This window comes from Diorhabda sublineata, chromosome 3 (genome assembly GCF_026230105.1).
Source record: "Diorhabda sublineata isolate icDioSubl1.1 chromosome 3, icDioSubl1.1, whole genome shotgun sequence".
Lineage (NCBI taxonomy): Eukaryota > Metazoa > Arthropoda > Insecta > Coleoptera > Chrysomelidae > Diorhabda > Diorhabda sublineata.
Genome location: NC_079476.1, coordinates 22,263,458 through 22,289,545, shown reverse-complemented (window position 1 = coordinate 22,289,545; position 26,088 = coordinate 22,263,458). Strand labels below are relative to the sequence as shown.

The 26,088-nt window shown below is 32.3% G+C and overlaps 1 protein-coding gene across 1 annotated transcript; it reads left to right on the top strand.

Moving 5' to 3' along the window:
* The first annotated feature begins 15,460 nt into the window (after positions 1-15,460).
* On the top strand, positions 15,461-16,644 carry LOC130441713 (zinc finger protein 239-like). The gene is made up of 2 exons (XM_056775496.1): positions 15,461-15,468; positions 15,537-16,644. The coding sequence occupies exons 1-2, from the start codon at positions 15,461-15,463 to the stop codon at positions 16,642-16,644; spliced, it is 1,116 nt and encodes a 371-aa protein (XP_056631474.1).
* The last annotated feature ends 9,444 nt before the right edge of the window (positions 16,645-26,088 follow it).

Here is a 26,088-nt window from a genome sequence, read left to right as displayed (position 1 = left end):
TTTTATATTTTTTGTTTTATGATGTTAAGAGGACTCCATGGTTACTTTTTAGATCTATTATAGTGAAACTAATACAGCTGCAACTGAGTATCTTTTCAGTTTTGTAGCAAGTAAGCTTTCAAGCAAATTTAAAACACTTTTTTTGGATATTAGTTTTCACTGTTGCGTTTATGTTTACCAAATATGGGTACTTTTCAATTTTGGAAAGTAATAATCCATCAATCAGTCTTCACAACCGCGCAACGTAAAAACCAAGCTTCCAGATGAAGTGATAATATTGATAGGTGCTGATATTTTCAGGCTCAGTTGGTAAACTTTTCAAACAACCTTTGTATGTAGAAAACTATAAACGACAATATAATGGAGAGATTTCCAGCGTGGAAAAATTCAAAAATCCATTTTTATCTTAAAAACTATAAAGGATTCCAAGGAATTCGTCTTTATTTATCATATTATACTTATTTATCACTATTCCAATACTTTCCAATGAATATTTATTTGGAAAGTGAAATTGGATTTTGTAACTTATTCAACCAGTATATAAATATTGTTATCAAAAGATTTTTGCAAAATATGTTGATATTAACCATATAGATAAAATACAAACATTAAAAAAGTTAAATTTCTTCTTTTAATTACAAATTCGTAAAAATCCGACCTTTGAAATGTTAGTCATCACGATTATTTCTATCGAGTTGACAGTAATTTTGATTTGTATGTTTTATATTTTGTAATTTGTGTTTACTACACTTAGGAACTCGTTATGAGGCGAAAATGCAGTTAATTGATCAATAGAATCGAGCTTCTCTTAACGAAAAACGCACTCTAACGGAATCGTAATCAATAATTAACGACATCGATGTGATTCGTGGTTTTCTTCTTGTTTTGATGAGGCAAAAGTTAAAAAAGAGTTAAGAAAAAACTACATTTTTTACTAGATTATGTTTTCCTATTTCTAAAATTGTCTGTTTCAGGTTTTCAACACAAGATGACGATAAATGTTGGACGAAAGTATCGAAACAGAAAAATGATAATAGGGGTATGCTTGCTATCATATCTCAAGAAGAGTACGAATCATGTTTAGTTAAACCAAAAATATTGAAAAACCCAGTAGTATGTAAGCTTTGTAATGCTTGGTATACCAGCAACATCGACTTAGGTTACCACTCCGCTAATCATAATGCAAATGGATACTATAACTGTCATTTGTGTGAAAACTTCACTATTAAAAATAAAAGTTTATTCGAAAGGCACATACGAGACCATGAAGGCATTAGAAAATACAAATGTCCTGTGTGCGAAAAACAGTTCGTACAACTAAAAATGGCATACGAGCACCAATTCTACCACGGAGGTCAAAAACTATTTGAATGCGATATTTGCGCAAAACAATTCGTTTTTTCTTCTTCGCTACACAACCATAAGAACTTCAAACATCACAAAATTCTCACCGGACAAAAACAAGACAAATTTGATTGTAAATTATGTAACAAACATTATAGAAGTTATGACGGTATATCTTACCATAACTTCCGACATCACAAAGACTTATACGATTTCAAATCTATACTCTGCGAAATATGCGGAGTGGATTTCCCTTCAGAATATCGATTAAGAAGACATATGAATAAGCATACTGGAGACAAACCGTTCTCGTGTGATTTGTGCTCAAAATCGTTTACACAAGTTGGTACACTTAATCAGCATAAATTGGTACAACATGCTGGAACTAAACGATACACCTGCTCCGATTGTGGTAAAAAATTTCCCTTCCGAGGCGCCTATAGCTATCACTTGAAATTACATACAGGTGAAAAGCCGCACAGTTGTTTGATATGCGAAAAAAGATTCGTTTCAATGGGTAATTTACGACTTCACATGAAAAACTTTCATAAACTTGAATCAAATAATTAACGCAGCTCTATAAAATATTAAGCTATTTATGAGCATAAATCAAATATACATCCTCATACAATAAAGTTTGGTGAATAAAGTCAAAATAGTTGATCTGGCAACACTGGCGAAACTATCTATTACACTTGCTTAATAGCAAATAGATAAATATATACAATGTAAATATATTATAAGAGAATGAGACACCGCAAGTTCCCATAATGAGTCCAACATTGTTTATTGTAACCTCAAATATTATTTTGGAAAATATAAGAGCAAGAATATTCGCTGACGACCTAGTTGTTTTCTTAACAGGTACAAATTTGACAATGAATAATTTTCCCCAAGATTTTCTTTTAGACCTGGAGATCTGGAGTTCGCAAACAGGTTTTTCAGCATGCTATTTGTTGAGAAAAATTAACACCTCGAACCCTAATCTTATACTACATGGCCAAAATCTTGGTGTGCCAAAAGAGATTGAATGTTTTGAAGGTGCTAACTCATCAGAAATGGGTGCTCAGGGACTAACTGTAATGTTGCTATAAATCTCTTATCAAATAAGTATTAGACCATAGTATACTACTCGACAAAAAAACCGTCATCAATCAACTAGAGACATTCCAAAAGTTCGCTTTCAAGATTATACTTGAAACTCTCAGAACTACACCAGTGAAAAGTTTACAGTATGAATTTGGGGATCCAAACTTAAGTCTAACGCGAAAACTTCTTACTGTTAAATATGCAGTCACTCGTCTTGCCAATAAGTCAAATTCAACATAGTATTCTCATTGAAAAATAGAAGACCCCAATATTGGTTTATGGTAGAATTAGAACGTTCTATCAACAAATTGACTTCTGTCCATAATATAAAATAACGGTTAGTAAAGAGTCCAAATTGCCCCAGGTTTTATGAGATACAAGTTTATAGCGACTGGTAAGTTATCAAAAATACCAAAAGATGCCTCTAAATCGGTGGTAAGCGTAAGGAAAGCTGTCGTAATTGATTCACATAAACTCCTTTATAAACTTCGATCCTACACAAGCATACTATCAGCAGAACTCTTTGCTATATATCAAGCCTTCACACATATAAACCTAATTCGACACCAAAACAATTTACCCATTCTTAGAGACTTCTCCAGTCCCTCCACTCTATATAAACATTTCATTCAAACTTTCGGTTCATCACTTTAGAAAATTATCTACTTTGCCAAAGAACGAACAGCAGAACTGTTGGTTATGTATAAAGCCCTCACATATATCAACCTAAGTCGCCACTAAAACAATTTCTTTTTGTTATTTTCACGACTCATTTTGATAGATTTGACGATAATAATGACACTAAACAAAATGTAACAGAATTTTGAAGGACATTTACAGGATCTCAACTGTGCATAGTTATGGAATGAAGGTTAATGTAACGTTTTCCGTATTTATTTACATTCGTAGGGTGAATTAATAAACTCTGTCTCTTACGTTCTCAATTTATTTACACACTATACAATACACTTAACTCATAATAATTTACTTATAAATATCAGTTAAATAATTTCTCCGATTACTTTTACTGATTCATTGTTTTCACTACGATTATTTATTTAAAACCTTTTAACTGTGTTTACACAAATCGTTTATATACCTAAATGAAATTCTACTCAGTTCTAGAATAAAGAAAAACAAAAGAAATAAGTAAATAGACTTTTTTAGAAGAAATTCTGTAAATAAACCGCCTGCTACTAAAAACAATATGTACAAATAAACGAGTTCCGCCATTAATAAAATTTTTAAAATTCCATAGTAGCTAGACAGGGCTGGCCTAGGGAACCATTTAGCGAACTTGTTCGTAACAATAATTTATTTATATTTATTTATATCTATTCACATAAGTTTATTGTCGGAGGTTGTATGATTATATTTGAATATACCTGTTCACATACATTCTTGTAAGTATATAATATAAGAGAAGTTGACAATTTGACACACAAAGTTAGCTTTGAAATTTATACTTTATGTAACATACTTTTTGAATAGACAAATTTATTCAATAATTTCATAAAAAATGTCGTATACATTTGAAATAAGTCAGAGTAGCTGAAGCTTAGTGTTGTTAGTTCATATTTCGAAAAGATTCTTGCTGATGAAGATTAACAGTCAATGAAGTTTATTTGAAAATCATCGGATAATCTTAGTAATTATATAGTTAGTTACTACAATAAATTTTTGTGTTACCAATAATTGAATTTTTTTCACATAATTTCCATTATTAAATTTATATTTGTTATTTTACCTTAATAAATATCTAACATTTTTCATTTTATATATAACACTTTTGGCGTTTCTACCTAATTTTGATTCTGACGACTCTGACATATGAATTAGTAGATTATCTACCCTTAACTTGTATTTTATTTTAGAGAGTTGACTCACGTTAAAGTGGAATTATTAGAAGATGAAGTAACAAATCTCCATTCGTGCGACGAGTGCGGAAAAATATTTATAAGCAGAAAGAAATTGAAGAAACATCAAATATCGCATAGCGAAAACCGTCCCCATTCGTGTACGATTTGTAAAAAAACATTCCGCAGAAAATATGAAGTTACAAGTCATATGAATACACACAACGGCAATACATATAATTGTGAAATTTGTTCCAAAGTAATGAAATCCAAAGGTTCATTAAAAATCCATATGAAAAGACATCTAAAAGAATTCATAGCGAAATGCGAAATATGCGGACAAGGTTTCGTAACCAATCAAGAATATCAATTTCATATAGGTTCCAAACACGGCAACGCTACGTATATTTGTTATATCTGTGGTCGGAGCTGCTACGACAAAGCCACATTACAAGGCCACGTACAAAGTCACAAATCAGATTATGGTTCAAATCCTAATATCAAATGTGACGTGTGTCAAAAAACTTTCCTCCGAGATCGATACCTACGACAGCATTATCAACGCGTACACAAAGATGGTGGTCAAACTTTTGTATGCGATCACTGTGGTAAAAAAGTGAATTCGAAACGTAGCCTTAGAGATCATCTTTTAATCCACCAAGGTTTGAAACCTATCAAATGTAAAGAGTGCGGTAAAGGCTTCGCTTTAAGAACAACGCTCAAGCTACATATGCGTACGCATACTGGACAGAAACCTTATGAGTGCCCGGACTGTGGAAAGTCGTTTACCCAAAGAACACCCTTGACGATTCATATGAGGTATCACAGTGGTGAACGCCCATATAATTGTACTATTTGCAGTACAGGATTTGTTAGTAAAGGAGCTCTCACTATACATCAAAAAAATAGACATAGAACTGCTTGAACGTAGTGGGATGTACCAAACTAACTGCAAGGTTTAAATTTGCTACAATTCACTTAGTACCAAATAGGTACATACCCACCATTATAATGAAATTGATCTCATGATGCTAAAAGCTAGCGAATCTTTTAATTTCATGATATAAATAATATCATGTAATTATCTACAAAAATTCTCCTTATACTTGTTATTAGTAATTCTTTTACCTGCATATTGAAAAGGGTCGCTACTAATGTAAATACATGTAAATTCGTCCGTGGATCATACTGAAAAATGTTGGTGTCAGTTATTGAAAATTAACGTGGGAGAAATTTGATTGTTTTGAAAATTTTACGTTTCCCACAAGGTCTTGAAAAGTGGAGAAACTTAATGGAGATATTGCTAAAAGAAGCTGCATTATGAAACAACGCTTTACATATTTATTCGGCATCACTACTGGCACTACTTTAAAATATTGAAAATTCTGACTCTTCCTTCCTTATTCATCTTTCAATCCATTTGCCTAATTCGTAAGGTTCTCCAATTTCAGAAAGATCGTTGCACGGCCACGTTCAGAATTAGTTGAGGGCTCAATATTTTACAATGCAAAAAAATGCACAATCACTTGCCAATCAAAGCCAATCCAATCGATATCATCTTTTCCCGCATTCCGCAATAATTTGAAGGCATATTTACTGGAAAGTGCCTTCTAGTCTGTAAACGACTTCTATTCTAATAATAACATTTAATTTCGGACTCATATTCTAATTATTATGCTCCACTAGTTTTTTGTTTGTAAGATAGTAAGATAACTATGAAACATGCTTATACCCATTAAAACGCATGATTTATCAAAAGTATGGTCTTACTTTGAATATAAGGCAAATTTTCTTTGATTTTGAAAAGCCCATCCACCTGGCATTAACGTAGGTTTGTTTTGATGTTTAAGCATGGTTATGAAAGAAATTCTGAATTAAAGACTGGCTTAGAAACACTTTTGGGCTGACTTATTTAAATCTAAAGAGGGCTGTTTAGTTGTTTATTAATTTAATGTCTTACAAACCAAAAAGTGAACTTTTGGATGAATTTTGTGACTATTTGTTAGAGACACATATGGTCGAAAACGCAAACTTTTCTCCTACTACGTGGGCGGTAGAAGTTGCCATGTTTACTAATTGTGCGTATTGTTTCATTAAAAATTTAATTATTCCTAACATTTCAAAGACCAATTTACTTATAGAGATTAAATAAACCCTTAAATCCCGGTGACCAATTTACATGTCGAATTAGTTTAGCAGATTATAAAGTTTACTACCGCTGGTTTCATAAGATTACGTCAAAATATTTCTGGATTTGTAAAACGTTGATGGATTAACTTCATGTGATTGTAATATAATTTTGTTGATATTAACGAGGTTTTTATATAAATTCTTAACATAATAATAAAATTAAATCTATTGAAATTTATTCACTTCTATTAACCCTAAATAAATCCAAAGATCATTTTCTGGCTAATTTCCTATTTAGATGTGAATAACTAGTTTTTAGATTCTGAGAGATGTTTTTAAAAAAATTGTAAATCAGTGGTTCATTGTATTTTTTTATATATAAAATAAAAATGTTTATTTGACAACAACGATGAAATTTGTGAAAGTATAAATAAATTTTAGATACAACTGGAATTCTTAAAACCTGCTCATGATAGTTGTTCGATTAAAAATTAATAATGAATGCTTGAGTCTGTCCCTCCATTTCTTAACAAAAAATTCATCCATCTTGACAAATAAAGACCAAACGGGAAAAACCATTTTTCAGATTTCATTTGCCACTACCAGAAACGTGAAAAATTATAGCTGCAGTAGAAAATCGGCGTTTAAAATCAAACAATTATGAAAGTAACTGGAAAATACAATGATAATCCAGTTGCTTCGAGGATCACCGATAATACGACACATTCCGACGCTCCAATGATTTCTTCTGTTTTGAATGAACTATGTGACTCAGTGTTTGTGCTCATATTCGTACATTACAAAGAAACTAAGAATTCAAAGTCATGAAAGTAATAAAGATTATATAATTTTTTGTATTCCAATCATCAATAGAGGATTAAAATTACTTTCAGATTTTTTTAATAAGGACTTAGTAATCGATTTCAATTCCTTGCGAAAAATAGAAATTGCTTGTAATTTTTCTAAAAGTTCTTTCCAATTCTTGTAAAATAACCGAACCATAAAATCATCAAAAACCCTTTTTGAAGTTAGTCCTTTTAGATGTTTCGCCATTTTTTCAACCAAAGTAGCAGTTCATGTAATTGTATGGTCTAAGAGAGTGAACAATTGATAACATTGTTAACAAATGAAGATAAATAATTGATTAAATAGCCCTTAACCTTTTTTCTTATTTTAGAGAATCATCTCACGTCAAAGTAGAATTATTAGAAGATGAAATAACAAATCTCCAGTCGTGCGATATATGCGGGAAAATATTTGAGAGTAAGAAGAAATTAAGAAAACATCAAATATCTCATAGCCAAAACCGTCCTTATCCGTGTACAATTTGTAAAAAAACATTCCGAAGAAAACACGAAGTTACTAATCACATGAATACCCACAACGGCAATACATATAATTGTGAAATTTGTTCTAAAGTACTAAAATCAAAAGGTTCATTGAGTGTACACATAAAAAGGCATTTGAAAGAATTCATAGCGAAGTGTGAAGTGTGCGGACAAGGATTCGTAACCAATCAAGAGTACCAATATCATATAGGTTCGAAACATGGTAATGCTACGTACATATGTAATATCTGCGGCCGAAGTTGCTATGATAAAGCAGCGTTACAAGGCCACTTACAACGACATAAAACAGACTACGTCACTAATTCTAACATTAAATGTGACATTTGTCATAAAACTTTCCTTCAAGAACGATATTTGAGGCAGCACTACCATCGAAAACATAAAGATGGCGGTCAAGCTTTCGTATGCGATCATTGCGGTAAGAAAGTGAATTCGAAACGTAGCCTTAGAGATCATCTATTAATACACCAAGGTTTGAAACCTATTGAATGTAAAGAGTGCGGTAAAAGTTTTGCTTTAAGAACAACGCTCAAGCTGCACATGCGTACGCATACTGGAGATAGACCTTATGAATGTCCGGATTGTGGGAAATCGTTTACTCAAAGAACACCTTTGACAGTTCATATGAGATACCATAGTGGCGAACGTCCATATAATTGTACTATTTGCAATACGGGTTTTGTTAGTAAAGGAGCCCTCACTATACATCAAAAAAACAAACATAGTACTGCTTGATTCATTTATTGTTATGGAATTATCACTCGATTGAGAAATGAATAATTTTTTTACGAAGGCAGTTCAAATATAATCAAGACAAACGCTCTGGTAAATTAATTTATTATAGAATATAATCACAAAAATGTACAGTTGCTTTAGGCTATTCATGTTACACATTTTTGGAGAATCGGAGAATTCTTTAGACAACTCGGACACCAAACTCCTCTACCTCGTCGTCGGAGATGACTTTTTAACCTTCGAAGGCTTCTTTCAGAAGACCAAACTGTAGGGAGGATATTCTGGTATCTCCAATCCTAGTTATGATATTGTATCGAGCATGAAACGCGTGGTATAACGGTGCGTGTTATTCTGAAGAAAAATCGTACTTTGCGCTGGAATGCTTTTCCGTTTCAAGCGAGAAGCAAGTTTCACATGTGTTTCCAGGAAGTTAGATGCAGCATTTATTGAACGTTGTGTGTGCAGGAAGTCAACGTATAGCACTCCCCGTGACGTCGGTTCCAGAATAAAGTAGACATAAAATCTTATCAGCGAACCTGCTTGTTTTCGCTTTGACTGGTGCCTCTCCCTCTTTCTTCCTCCAATCTTTAGACGACACTTTGCTTTAGTTCACCCTTCGTATTGCTTGGAATGGATTTTTGCTCCAAGTAAACAGTTTGGGAATCCATCGTGTCGTTATTTCGCGATATTGAAGGTGTTCGTAGATGATAGACTTTACAATACCAATCCTAATGCTGAGTTCAGTCAAAATTTTTCGAATATTTAACCTACGGTCCTCTAAACTTTCTGAATGATCACATTTCTTCACTGAACCCATTTTGTTATTTTTTTTTGTTTCGGTGCTCATTCTCGACGGTTTCGCGGCCATCTTTCTTTGAACGCTTAGGCCCATTCAAATACAGCAGCGATTTTTGTTTTGATTCGACGCTCCTTCTCGACGATTTCGCGGTGATCCTTGAACGCTTTGGTCCATTCAAATACAGCAGCGATTTTTGTTTTGTTTCGACGTTCCTTCTAGACGATTTCGCGGCCAAGTTTGAACGCTTTGGTACATTCAAATACATCAGCGATTTTTGTCTTGTTTCGACGTTCCTTCTAGACGATTTCGCGGCTATCTTTGAACGCTTTGGTCCATTTAAATACAGCAGCGATTTTTTTTTGTTTTGGCGCTCATGTTAGACGGTTTCGCGGCCATCTTTGAACGCTTTGGTCCATTTAAATACAGCATACCTACTAAGGCGCTTATTTTGATTTCGTGAACACTGAAAATAGAATATCTTTAATGCCTTCTCACATCGAAAATCAAATGACAATACGTTGCGCAAATGCGGAAGGTACTCGACGAAAACTATGCCACACCGTTAGTAAAGGGCCCAGCTAACAGTGTTTTCTCGATCATATTTGAACCGCTTTCGTATAAGGAACATTATACATCATTATATAGAAGACAGAACTGAGTACGGTTATAGATATTTATCTGTTATTTATATCAAATTTTTTTCTATTATTTTGTAACCATACTAAAATTTTCCTTATCTAATTATCAAAATAAAGTCTAATTTTTGTTTTTTGTTAATTGTTGCTATTTTAACCTTAAGGTTTCCTACAGATTCTTTCTGGAGTGGTATTCAGTATGAGTTAACACAATTATTATTAAGCTTTTTATCGAATCCAAATTTTAAAATTAGGAACAATTAGGAACAGTTGAGACCTTTTATCAATTATATATTATTAATATGATAATTTTATTATTTCAAAATGTGTTTTGGTTAAATAAAGCATGCTTCCTCATGACCTCAAAATCTATCGACATAATCTTCCATTATAACAATTTCTATCTTTTCCTTTTCGGTTAAATGAACTATAATAATAAAATTAATATAATGATAGTTGTCACTGATAAACAGATCAATTGAAAAAAATAACCGTGTTTTTGTAATTTTTTTTAATTAACGTTGTACACATAAATTTTGTGCATCACTTTATCAGAACTCGTATTGGTAAGAAGAACCAACCGTCTTATGAATTATTCTGTTCAATAGATTGTAAATTAAATAAAGTTAGAATTGAACGGTCTGCGGGCTATCAAGGTAGCCTTTAAACTCAAAATTTTAAGTGACATGGATTCCGTTAGAGAAAAATACAAACAAATCGATGACTTGTATTGGAAGAAATTCAGAAACTTCTTATAGACACAAAATCTGTTAATAAGTATTCATTCACTTTTCACAAACCACTTGCAAAAGTTGAAGTAATGTTTTGATGAAAGTATTCGGATTATTGTGCAGGCTGGTGATGATTTCGGTTTTGTTCAAGTAGCTGCCTCAATTTTTCTGTCTGATACTCAAACAGGCGCCTATCATGACGATGTACCTTTTGAAAAGTATTATAAGTAATTCTAAAACAAAGTAATACCCAATCTTCCTTCACGAATATCAAAATCAACGATGTACGGTTTAGTAAAAATGCATGACTAACTTTATGTATGTATGTTATGCAACAGAAATTTTAAGATCACCTCCATATCACCCAGATCTTGATCCAATTGAGCAGATCTCGACCAGTTTAAAATCGTTTGCTAAAAAAATATCACATTCAATATAAATAATTTAAAAGATTTATGTCAACGATTCTTCTACTGAGTGACTGCAAACATACAAAAAAACGCGAGTAAAAATTTTAAGAGTAGTGCGTCGAAACAGAATTTTTCTGATGATAAAGAAGCAGATACTGAGGATCTCTAATCTCCTATCATTATTTTTGTTGTTTTCCTGCTATCCTTTACAATATTTAAAAAATTTTTGTCCTGACTATGGATCTACAAGTCATGCAGAGCTTTTTATAAAGAATAATAAATATTTGAAACTCACTGCTATAAACATCATTTTCAAAAATATCCAATATTACTGGTTTTATCTACGTATTGACAACGCTGTAAAAATTTTAATATATAACAAGTCATTATCAAGCGTTAGAACCCTTGTAGACGTCCGTTTCTTTTTACCGGACAGTGGACAGTGTTTTTTGCCGGATTCGCGGTGGTTTATGATTTATAATGTCCGGTGCATGCACACACATCCATTATAAATCATACACCACCTCGATTCCAAAAAACACGGTCCGCTGTACGGTGAAAAAAACGGACGATTACAAGCGCTCTTAATGTTTGGGTAAATTCCATTATTCTAACCGAATACGCTCTTTCTGTGGACTGAAAGCTCTGCTTTGTAAGGAGATACCTATTAGTCCGGGAGCCAGGTGAAAATTAAAGATAATTGGTGATATGCATCAGAGAATTATGTAACAAAGGCTAGTGAACGTCCGTTGCGGCTCGGTAGGTGGGATAAGCAGCAGTAGCCTCACACGCACGACAAAAAAAAAGAATTTCAGTTAATTTTACCCAGTTGAAAATTGAAGCAGTGAATCGAGGAAAACCTGGTCAGCTAATGCAATAGATTCTTCCGCTTAACTCATAGAAGCTATCATCAATAAAATTGTTATTTGAGAGAAAATCACTGAAAATATATTAGGATAGTTACAGCTGACGTTCACTATACAATTTTCTGATGCATACTACTGATAATCTCTTAATAGGAGCTTGGTCGTGTATTTATATTGTTGGCTCCCGGACTATATTCTACTGTACATGGTACCATTGAAAAAATATGTTGATAGATATTTTGAAGTACATCTCGTATACTTCTTATCATTTTATACATAAGTATTCAATAAAAACACATTTTTCTTTGTAAAAATTCGTAAATGAAATATAAGTTTATAAAAACATGGTGTGTGAAGCGAATTAAGTTAAATTTTTTTTACATAAAAATTTTTGTGGAAAAAATACTCACAACTCACTTTTCAGGTCGAAAACCAAATCAAGGAAGAAACGTTCAAAATCAAAATTATCGCAAGATGTAGTTGTAAAAGAAGAAAATTCGGAAGAAAATCATTTGAAATTCGCCTGTGAACTATGTGACGAAAAAATCGGTTCGAGTATATTTTTCGCAATGCATTCTGCTAAGCATTCCCTCGATCAAAAATACCACTGCCACTATTGCAACCACAAAAGTTCCAAAGTCAAAGGTATAGTCAAGCACATGAAGTTCCATGGAAACATGGGCAAGGAATATCAATGTGAACTTTGTATGGCGACTTTTCCAGAATGTATTCAAGCCATAGAACATAAAAATTTCCATTCTGGCGAAATGCCATATCGGTGCGACGTGTGCGAGAAACATTTCATGTTTTCATGGCTGCTATTCACCCATAGAAGATTGTTCCATCCCAATATCATAGATCCCGCTTCTCTAGTTTGCGATATTTGTAATATGTCATTCGGTACTAGATCAGGATTAAGAAAACACCATTTTCGTAAGCACAATAAATGTCCGATGGTACCACCATTATGCGAAATATGCGGCAAAAGCTTAGCAAACAACGAAACCCTGAAGTTTCACAAACGAACACATACCGGAGAAAAGCCACACACGTGTACAACATGCGGAAAAAGTTTCAGGAAAAAAGGATTATTAGTGGAACACGAACGCACACATACCGGAGAAAAACCTTTTGTTTGTCCTTATTGTCAAAAAGCGTTTTCTCAAAGAGCCCCGCTCAAAATCCATCAGAGAATACACACCGGAGAAAGGCCTTATGTTTGTAGATTATGTGGAAAGGGTTGTATTTGTAAAAGTGTTTTAGATGCTCATATGAGGAGCTGCCGGGGAATTATTCTAGAATAAATTGCATTTCCTTTCATTTATTTAATGAAAATAAAATAAGTATCATTTATTGTTATTGCCAAAATAAATAATTTTAAAAAACAGTAAAAATGTCTATGATTAGTATGCAATTATTATTGTATAGATACCAGAATATGATTATTGTCGGATTGTGGTAATACAACAACAAAGTTTTAATATATATATTCCAAGCTATGTATTCATCATGAAGGACTGAAAAATGAATATTTTCCAATTGAGGAAATCGCGTAGTAATACAGAGTGAAATTGGATTACTGCAATCTACTTTTTATAAAACCATAATATTTAAAGATTCTGTAGAGACTCAGCGCTCTGAACGAAAGCATAAAGAGTAGCCGGCTCTCTGAGCTTCCTCACGTTGAAAAATATCAAATGGAATGTATAAAGCAAACTATTGTTACGAATATTCACATGGATTGACCGTTGTTGAAACAAAAATCTCAATCGAAATTGGGATTCCGAAACTTTTCAGTCAATAATGACTGGTTAGAGAGTTTTAAAAAACGTTATGAAAAAATAGCCGAAAAAATAAATCAATCAATATGGGAAATCAGCCTAGATATTTTGAAGGTGTCAAGACTTTATCTATTAATTATGTGAACTATTTAAAAGCATGACTAAAGTTTAAAGATTGGTTAGAAAAAGTCAACAAGCAAATGATGTTAAAGCAAAAAACTTGGAATTATTAATACCATTAGTAAAGTTAAACCTTTAGATCAAGTCATTAAATATACATTTATACGATTTTACCGTAGAGAAGTTGTTGATTATACTGCCACGTATTTGGACGAAAATATTGTCCCTGAAATTAACATACTTATAGTAGTAAAATTCACAGAAAGGGCGTAGTATGCAGAATTCAACGAGGAAGATATTCAAAATTGTGTGACTGACGGGATTGAAAGTGAAGGTGAATCAGAGATTTAATTAGAAAATTCGAAAAAATTCCAAAAAAGCAACAAACTTCGAAGGCTTTGGAGACTTTCTGCAAGTTTTTTGTTTTGAATAAGCAGCAGTTATTGATAGGGACTATATTCGACAAAACTTATGAATTGGAAAAACATAAGCTGAATATTGCGTCCTAACGCAAAAGAAGTTAACAGATTTCTTTGAATGAATCGAATTGTATTTTCTCTATTTGTAAAATTATCACTCTAATAAATTGTATTTATCTTGTATACAACTAAATGTTTTGAATACTATTAGTTAACCTCTGAAAGAAAGTAAGACACACCTTTCCTGCACTCGTCTTAGTTAAAAACCTCTATAAGCAAATTACAAATTACGGTTGCTTGAATTCTCTCATAACCATGTTTTGCAGTAAAACCTTATATCGAAAGCTCAAAAACATGTGAGCAATCTGAATTCGTTACAATATAAAAAGTTCCGGAAAAGTCAAGGAAAGTATATAATATGACATATGAATTTTGAACTGGTAAAAGAGTTTATCAATAACTATAAATGCCATATTCTTGTAACATTAGATATCCAATATTTGTGAAACTAATATATAGATTTTTCTGTTAGTTATTATAAAGAAATTCGATTATTACAATGCACTGTATGCGACTGCGAAGCTCTCGCACTACACACTCTGCCATTGTTGTTATTCAGGCGTCAATCGGCGTTGTGTTACAGCCACGTAAACATGTCCGTTATTATTGATGTATGAATTGCGAATTCGTTTTCTATAGACTGAAGGTCATAGTGCTGCAGAACTCCATCGGAGAAAGAGTCGTGTGTATGGGGAAAACTTCATGAGTGGTGGCCGTAATGATGTGCATGATGAAGGAGGCCAAGGACGCAAAATTATTGTTTCATGTGAGCTTGTCTTTTATTTATAGCCTATTGGAGGTTGACAAAAAAACGGCCTTCGTATATTTTATATTTGTTTAGAATAAAATAATAGTGTTTTTAATAATGTAACAAAATTTTCCAACAAATATACTTAGCAGTCGCAGATAAAATGTAGTATTCTACTCGCTTACAATGAGTTATTATTCACTCGGTGATTTATGCCGCTCGCTAACGTTCGTAAACTTTATTCGTGAATTATAACGTATGTAAACCTTTACGTCCATTACCCAAGATATTTTCCATTGATTTTTTAGTTGCAAATTATAATGTTATTTATTTCTCACTATCCCAAAAGTGATTATATTCCACAATTTTTTTCATTATACTTTCTAATATGAATATGTAAGTAGATGTGTATTAGTATCATGATTTTCTTAACAAACATTGTTCTCACATGATTATTTTTTTAGGTATTTCGACTCTGGTATTTTGAAAACATTACTTTACGGCCCAGGTCTCACTATAACGCCTATAAAACAAGAACCCATGGATAATTTTCCACAGATGAACGATAGTAATTTGAATAATTTCAATGGTTTCAATGAAACTTTGAATTTTCCTAATCCTCTTGATTTACCACAAGATCTAAGTCGGCCAGAAGGACCAAACCTACCCAACGATAATAAGATTTCGAACGAAAATATTTTGAATTGCTTGAAAAAGAAACAGAAGAGAAAATCGAAAGCTGTAGATAAACTTCAACCTCCTCCTTTAGACGAACCAGTTCACTGCGATATATGCGATGTCACTTACAAAAATAACGTCGAGTTTGCTCTTCATACCGACAAACATAACGAAGACGGAAAATTTGCTTGCCATCTCTGCGAGTTTAAGAATTCTTCAAAGTACCATATAGAAATGCACATACGGGCACACGAAGGTACGACGAAATATAAATGCGAAGTTTGTGACAAAGCCTTTACCGTCAGCACCCACGCCATAGAACACAAATACTACCATACCGGCGAAAAACCTTTCGAATGCGATATATGCGGGAAGCATTTTATGTTTTCATGGTTTTTAACATCACATAGACGTACTCAACATTGGGAAGTAGTTACAGGTAGCCCTCTAGTTAAATACGATTGTACTCTCTGTAATAAACATTATACATCTTCAACTGGTTTAAAAAGGCATAATCTCAGTAAACATAATTCCGGCATAGATCCTTCAGTACTTTGCGATATATGTGGAAAAAGGCTCTCCAGTAAGGAGAAGCTCAAATTTCATAGAAGAACTCATACTGGTTATAAACCTTTTTCTTGTGAAATTTGTACTAAGAGTTTTTCTCGGAAGGAACAGCTTAAAGAACACGAGAGGGTACATACTGGAGAGAAACCTTATAAATGCCAGTATTGCGGTAAAGGTTTCACCCAAAGGTCTCCATTGAGAATTCACGAAAGAACTCATACGGGAGAAAGACCTTACGTATGTAAAATATGTAATAAAGGCTTCATTTCTAAAGGAGTAATGGATACACATATGAAAACGTGTGCAGGAGCAAATGTAGATTATTAAAAATTTCAATATTCTCAAAAAAACAAATATTATTAATATTTTTTCAGTTGAATAGACAAAAAGTTATTCATTAAAAATGTCCTATTCTAGAGAAATGGTAGAGAAATATTTTTAATGTACTTATACATTCGCTCTATAACTTTGTTCGTTTATAAAAGACTGTTAAGAAAGAGTGAATAAAAAATGCTTATCTTCCTGGAAGAAATACAAACTTTAATCATCTTTTGAAAATTTTATTTCGTTGGCAATTCCTCACTGAAACTAAAACAAACATCATTTCATTACAGATTTCAACAAACGTTTCATTACTTGTTAAAAATCACGTTAATTAATAGTAGATTGTACAATAAGTGAGAAAAAATACATATTGCTCACAAGTAAGTGAGAAATACGTTATTTTTTCACGTGTCGTACACTGTACTTTTTCAGAGCATTCTTTATTTTTATATTTTCAAAATAAAGTTAATAATTGAAATGCATAATACACACAACATTAAATGATTCTTATATTTTATTGAAAAGTGAAATTAAAAGTTTTATTTGAACAATTTTGGAAGGAAGTTCTGGTCATTGGAATATTAGCTGGGTTCGAAGTTGATGGGGAAACATATTGAGCTTTCACAGCATTTTTGTATTCAGATTCTAGTGAGGCATAATGCCGAACTGAATCTACTTATACAACTTCTTCTATACTTCTACTATACAACAATCTTCGTCTTGAGTCTTCAAGTTTTTAAATGCGATTAATATTTAAAGTAACTGAAATAGGCAACAAATAACTTACAATCTATATTTTCAATGTACCTAGAAAAAACTGAACCTCGTTTAGAATATTTTTATCATCTTCCATTTCCCCTAGAGGGCATAACCATCGCTCTAAGTATATCTGATCTCGTGGCAGAGATACAGGGTGATTCCAAATTCATGCGACAAAATTTAGGAGGTGATTGATAGTATGAAATTAAGATGGATCTTTCCTATAACAAATTTTCCTTAGCCCATCTCATTCCGAGGTAACACCCTTAAAAGATGGTGACTGAAATTGAGTTTTTATTTTTTTTCTAAAATTTCAGTAAAGCTAGAAATATGAAATTGCGTAATTGATGTAATTAATTTAGAAATATATATTTTTTATTAATAAATTTTATCCCAAAACAAATAGCTGCACAGAAAAAAATCGCCACCATTATTTAAAATTTTTCTAATAAATTGGGTGGAAAACAGTAAAGATTGAAAAAATACCCATAGTTAGTTCTATACGAGTGCACGATTACAAAATTTCAAGTTTCTAGCAATACTATTATTTCAGAAATAGAATAATGAAAACTCAATTTTAGTTACCACCTTTTAAAGGTGATATTTCGTAAATGGGTGAGCTGAATCAATCACTTCCAGAATTTTGTCGCGTGATTTTAGTATTTGCGTTTGTGCTTGTATTTTGGATTGATTATTTTTTCCGCACGGGCTCAAAGTGCTACGGGGTCGAGCTTTTTTAAATTTCTGATTATCTGAATGTTGCATTTTATATCAAACAGAAATTATCAAAAAAGACTATTTTTCCTAAATTTGATAATGAAAAATATTGTCCATTTGTATGAATCCTTCGAGAACACATTGTATTCTGAATTAATTTAAAATTTACAAAGTTTGAAAACATAAACATTCGATTCAAAGATTGTATTAGGACATTTGCTTGTTTTTTTTTCGATAATTAGGTCATTTTTCAAAATATGATATTTCAGATAGAATGTTAAGTTTGAGAATATTAATGATATTTGTTGTATATTATATATAGTATGTCGAAAATGTATTTGATAATATTGAAATATGCTGTAATGTAAAAATAAATCTGAAATGTAAAAGCTTTCAACACATAATACTATTGGGACTGCATACCCTCAGTTCGAATCTTAATCTATTTTCTTTATTATCAATAATCGTATGCTTTTGGTGAAGAAGAAAAATAAAAGAAGAATAAAATTGTAGGCTGTGGATACAGTGAATGTCAACCTTATTTCTGAAATTCTGACCACATTTTTAGAATTAATTTGTAATCCTTGTACTCTCCCTATGAATCAATGTATATGTGACCCATTAGAACTATCTTCTTTTGTATATCAATTATGGTTTACGCTTATCACTCACTATGTATTATTTATTATTAAATTATAAACAGCAGGGGGTTCGCGTGCCTCCAAGTCACAATTAACCATACATTCAAAATTCAACGTTTTCAAAGTCATTTCATAAATTGAAGTGATTTTATTCATTCCACAAAAAATACTATAATTTTAGTGTAATACTGAATACACTGTTTACACCAACACTCACAATTACCCTGTCTGACGCGCGTTTCGATAACCAAGTTATCGTCTTCAGAGACAGAAGTTGTTTACCTTCAGTCTCCGCAGACAGTAATTTGTCTTTCAGTATGATACTGAATTGATCGCATTGTTGTGATGGGACATATCCATCAGAAAAACTCCCTTTCTATTCTAAAACACAGTTCACATGATTTACTGAGCAGAAACTGTTTGTTGGGATCCTATTTTCCGCCAATTCATTGGTAAGGTAGGTAGGCTCATGGTATCTCAATATCTACGTCCTCGAATGAACTTAAAATCAGTTCACCATGGATGTAGTAATTAAACATGCTATCATTGTTTTTCTGACGAAAATTTGTTGAGAATCTTGGTATTGTTAGTGCCAATATAAATTGGAAATATCCAATTTGTGCGTAATAATCGTTTTACCTTGATTTGTTTTTACTTTACAAGCATAAATGTAAGTTAATGTATTAGATTGTTCGGACAGGAACTAGTCATTATATTTAACTAGACTGGACTTCTAAACTAGATATGTTAGTTACTAGCTTATGTATTTACAAGTTAGTTCGAATATAATGGATTGTATTTATTTTGAAATTGCCCCATCTAATCTATTCTAATTTTAACGGACAAGAAAAACCTAAAAAAGATGAATAAAAGGTCCGAGAAAGTGGGTGATGAAAACTCAATATATTTGAATATAAATACATGTTGAGTATTTATGTTTTCTAAAAAAATATGATCCATTAAAATAATCTAGATAATTAGCATATTAAAATCGAACTTGATCTCTTGAGTTTATTGAATTCAATTTATTTGAATGGTAAAAAATGGACAAACGAATAATGTTAGGCTTTATCATCTCAACAGTTTTGTATAAGTAATATTTTGAATAATTTAAATGAATCCATTTATTTATATTTTTAAAATTGGATTATCGAAGTTGGCTTAATTATCTCAGTCTCTTAATCACCTAGTATACAAGGTATGTTCTGAAATTGCTTCCAGGTAAGCCTGGACCGGAATGCTATTGAACTTGGTATGTTGGAACGCCTCTGCCGAGCCTTCATGCTTCCCTTCAGTGCTGATATTATTCTCGGGAATAGATCTAAGAAGATCCAATTTCGCGCACACTTCCCTCACACCTAATTTTTCTGCCACAACCTCAAAATTTTGAGGGATGTTCAATATATCAGCAATCGTTCTAATACTCATCCTACAATTAGATAAATTTTTTACTCGCGACATATTTTCCAGAGCACTCTTCCTCTACCTTATCGGAACAGTTTGCGCCACTCAAAACCTAATCTAGCCATAGCAGCATCACAGTAGGCTTCCTTAATCATGTTGTGAGTCTCTTTGACGGTTTTATTAAGCTTTACACAAAATTTGATCGCTAATTCTGCTACTCCAATCGTGCGCGCGCAAACCGCCTCTCAACCTCACGTTCTCTCAGGAAAAACCGTTCTACTACTTTCAGAACAGACTTTATACTACACGTGCTAGAATTGAGTTTTACTTAAGTTATTAAATGGACAATAACGTTGAAGATATTCACACTTGCATTTATCGATCTTGACACTTCAAGTTTTCATATTTCTTCCTTATTTCCACTTTAACTTATTAGAACAATTGGGTCTGATGTTCTCTTCTTATGTATAGTATAAAAAAATGTCGATCTAGCTACTTTATTTAGAAAATTACACAAGAACAAGAAGAAAGATTTTTTGCTTACGAATGAATCCAAATAATAAAAACAAACAACAATGACAATTTTTTTTAGAAAGTATATATATTTTCTGTTGATTTTGCGACTTATCGACGTTCACACGTATGCAAAACCTGATTATGTAGGCTGAGCTTATTTATATGATTATTTACGATCTCATTTCATTTTTGTTACATTTTTTTCATGTCAATGTGTCAATTATTTGATTACATCTCATTCAAAGCAAGCAGAACTAGCTCTAACTCCCCAAGGGAGGGTATTCTTGTTCCCCACGATGTACCTTATATCCATTCTTATCAACTGTACTATTGTTGGAGCAGTCATAAGGACTTAAATCGACTTAAGCCTAATGTATCAATTAAAGTTATTTAAGTAGTTAGGGGCATATGTTGACTTACGACCTTCACACCAAGAAGGAAGTAAAAAACTTGATTTATGGCTATAATAATTGATACAGCGGATTTTCCAAGTTCCACTTAAGACCTGAATACCAAAAGATAACTCTGATTTCGTGCTATAATGTATGTTACCGAGATAATGCTCAAATTGTGACTTAGCCCTCAAGCCCGCGCATCAAAGATATTATTTTTATGATAATATGATTGTAGTTAATGTATCTCTACTTAGACGTAGACGTACTGTTATTATCGTAGTAATTTTTATGTATTATTCGTATCTACCAGGTATCTCGTGATTTACAAGATAATAAAAATAAAGAGAATTCTGAGAAACAATTAATCAGATAATTGAATTTTATTATTCCAACATCCTCAGAGTATCGTAAATAGTATTTTCGTATAATATTTGTTTATGTCTTATCTCATTCATATTCGAATTTTAAAAATACAAATTATGATTCACGTAGTTCCATAGATATAGAGCTTAAGTTTCCAAAAGACTGTGCTTGCGAATAGAATTGTAGTTATATTATTTTATAAAGCTACAAATTTCACTTGATGGTATTTAATTATTGACTTGTGAAAACCTGATTTCATTTCTAACTAAACTTTTCACATTTAGACCCATTAAAAGTAAAAATACCTAAAAATGAAACCTAGTTTTAGAATTGAAAATAAATATTGAAACATGGATAAAACAAACATTCTATGCTCACTGATATTAGAGGTGGTCCACTAACTAAGTTCGAAGTAACAGCCTTATCCTTCACTTAGTTGCAATTCAAATTGGGTGATCCATTGAAGGTGGCTGAAGATTTTAATTATGTTTAGCCTCTTTAGACAGATGCCTTTTATATCATGAATATGATGATTCCAGTTGAGTTGAGAAGCGAAAGTCATATCCAGGATTTTGCACTAATTCACAATATTATCAACATGGATTTTTTTGGGGAAAATGATATTCCTAGATATGGGGTTCTCTCTTGTAGAAGGTTTTTTGTTATTGGCATGTAGAGGGAACGTATTTACCACGGAGAAGCTGTAGAACTTAGTACTGATCCTTGAGAAATGCCAGTGATTGGGGAAGGCTTACAATTTGCGGAAGCCCTAAAAGCTCTACTCTTATATCTATAAACTCGATAGTGAACGTTTTGAAAGAAACAAGTTTTCACAAATATGGAAATCATCCGTTAAGGCTGTTTTCTTTTGATGTGCCAACAATACACAGAATCACTTTGGTATTGAAGTAGCGTCGGAGAAGACTGTTTACAATTAGTTTGCAGAATTTTCATGTCATGATGGATGAATGTCTAGAAGGTTAGCCAAAATTGGTTGTCATTCCGAGAAACATCGATGCTAACCGCAACATATTTAAAATAGATCGGCATGTGACTTACAGACAGATAAAGGCGTCTATATGTTCCAGATGGATTTTTATCGCCTCAAGAAGCTGTTGAAGACATTCAAAACCATGTTCCCGCGACATTAGTTTCAGAGTGGAAAAGATGTCACCAAAATTGGGGATGTCTCAACCCCTGTAGATTGTTGCAGTAACTAACCTTCTTCTCTTGTAATATAACTAATACGACTTGCAATTTACCTATAGTAAGTGGATATGATGATTATTGATTGAAGGAACTCGTAATAACTGTGTAGGTCATTATAATAATATGAAATAAATAATTTGGTATGATAAAACATGGTTATAATATTGCCAGTGGAAACTATTCGTTCTGAGTGTAAAACTGCTAATATCAGTGAGTTATAGCTATTGCAATAGATGTTCTACCACAAAAAATATGTGTTCCATCACTTGTAAAATGTAGTTTTTACGTTTTTTCTCCTATAATTATAATATAAAGTTACGAACCTACCATCTATATTCTTATCTGAAACTAATCTTATAATTTATTTGTTTTCTATAATTTCTAAAATACTCCTCGCTGTATTTTTAGAAAAAGAGAAATAAAGGATTTCGTATTTAGTTTTTATTATTTATTTTATGTCATTTCGTAATTGTGATTGTTTATTTTCATTGTTATATATTTGTATTAATAGCTAAAAAAATGTGTTACCAATTTTTTGTAAGGCTTCTTAGAATAAGTACTTGTATTTATGTATTTATCTAAAACTATGTAGAAAAAATAAACGTAATCGAGTCATAACCTCAAAATACCACAAATTCCATACAAAAAGATATATTTATACGAATCAATTGAATATTACCAAGAACAAAATCTTCTACTTTGAATTTTTGTATCTCGGCTCTTATTTTATTTCAGTTGATGGAATTTTTTGTAATAGTAGTAATTATAGCCCCTCATAAACTAGTATAATATACCTAGATACAGAATTTCTTACAACCAAATGAACTAAATATTGTGGTATTGAACGGTTTGGTTTGAAATTTATGAATTGAAGATTGCCCATCTAAACTATATTCAGCAGGATTGTTTCTTAATAACACATGTACCTAACTTGATTTTCTTAATTATATAAATATAAATATTTTATAGGAATCTCAAACGTTTCATTTCCGTGGCTCTTATAAATTCAAAATCACAAAAACATATAATTACATAATATATAAACGATTAAAGTGATGAAATACACCCACAATACACATAAAAACTAACGTAGAAAGTCTGTTATGTGAGTGGGTGAAACCTTGGTTTACCACCCACTTCTTATCCTGAGAAAATTTCTCATACATAATAAAACACTGAAAGGAGGTAACAGATAGGATGGGGTAGGTATCCAAAGCAACCTATCTTAACCGAACCCAACCCAAACTCACCTAACCAACCCTAATCAGAACTGATGCAGATTGAGAGGGCGGACCAGTGTCCTCGGCGTCTTCCTCGAATTAAAGTTGGATGAATCTCCTGTGGTTCGTTATCATCATTGTCATTATCTTTACTTTCCGCATCGTTGGTGATAACATATCTTCACACGGTTCTTCACAAACGGCATCATCAGTGCTAAATGCTCAGTGGTACGTTGTCTTCGTTAAAATAATCTGTGTTTGAAGTTATGATACATTTTACATTACTGTGGACAAAACCAGCGTGTTTGTAATAGTTAAAAATCGTGAGTTGGGCCGTGAGTGAGAGGGTATCATTAGAATAACATCAAGAACAGTGATTTTTGGGTACTCAACACTACTGTTTAAGTGTATAATTTTGAAGATAAATGTTTCAAAGTTTGAATCTTCCCTTGATCCATGGATATACAGATAGAAACAACATAGTTATACTTCTTTAGTATTCACTATGGGAATGTGCAGGACAATTGTCAACTAACAGCAGGTTTTTTGTTATTTCCGTAAGTTCAGGATACCATCCATTTGTTAAAAATATCAGCAGTCTTCCACTGTCAAATGCCGTACATTTTTTAAACATCTGGGAGGGTCAGATTTGGCAATAACTGTCACAGTTATGCTTTCTCTTGATAAATTTATTTCTGTACTTTTTTCACCTCTGAATTTCAACGTCTTATAAGCGCGGTTGATTTATAAGACACGCCGGTCTCATCTACATTAAAAATTTCATCTTTAAATTGCGCACGTGGAGCAAAACAAACTTTTTCTAACCAATTGGTTGCATTATTCTCTTGAACTGACAAAGACTTGCCACCAATCTTATCAGTGACGATGTTGTGTTTTACTTTAATTAGCCAATTCACGAAATATGAGAAATTTTGCATGTTTAACTGTCTAGTGAATAAGCTCGCTTAAACTTGTAGCAGAGGTGCGTTAACTGGTATTCCCTGGTCGTGTTGAAGCTTGAACCACTGTAGGAATAACTTATGCACCTATTTATAAAACAGTGGCTCAATATCTTAATGGGGATACGCTAAACTCATTTGCGGTGTATTATTCCACTTTTTCATCAATTGTAGAACACTTAAGTTACACATAACTTAATAGGAGTAATTGGTCTGAATTATAACTACTAAATACCTTCCGTACAAACATGATATTGGACAAACATCTATTTAAAAGAGTTTATCAAGACTATAAGTAATACTAGCTTAGTCTTTCATTGGTGAAATGATTTATTATATGTGCATAAAACAATTAACAATGAAGGCAATACAAACGGTAGTTTTTGACGGGCAGTCATCACTGATACAAATGAACACAGAGAAAATAGAAGCTCATAACTAGGATTTTAACTTAACCTGTTATTTTTCAAGAGAGAGAAGGATAGTACATTGTCAGTATTTGATGTAGTTACTAACAGAATTGGGTTACTTTAGTTTTCTTTTCAAATTATTTTCGCAAACATCGCACAACTAATTCTAGTAATTACTACATTAAATACGCTCTCTGGTATCAACGTGGATTATATTTCGTTAATATCGTGTTTATGAGATTCTATGGGCTCTGTATTCGTTGCTATGGTATATTTATATCCCATTAAACCAACGGTAAAAAAAATGAAGTGATTTGTGCGTTTTTTCTATTAGACTCTATTCTATTTCGTTTTGAACTGATAGTTTTGTAATAAGACAAAATATAACGTATGGTTAGATAACAACAACATGTATACTAATTAAATAAAATTAATAAAACATTTGAATTTATTATTACTTTAGATCAATGAATTCCATATCATTTTGAACATTTTCGACAGCAGTCAATTATATGTCAACCAGCTCCTTTTAATTAAGCATAATTCAAAATGTTCTGTTACCATTGATGGTAATGGTATGATTTTTAAAAAATAATCATATTATTCAGCTGTGTAATGAGACGCGGCACTCATAACCTATTCTGCTCGCCTCGATTCCAAATTTTTACATCTTTTGAATAACTATTATCATATGAATGAAGATTTTTGATTGCTTAGTGCTTCTTAAAGGTGCACTGATTTCTCATGAAGCTTAACTTGAGTTTTTCTCCATTATTTATAAGACTGTGAGGTTAAGAACCAAATTCACTTGTGTTTATTTCTGTAACTAACACCAAATCACTCCAATAGAGAAC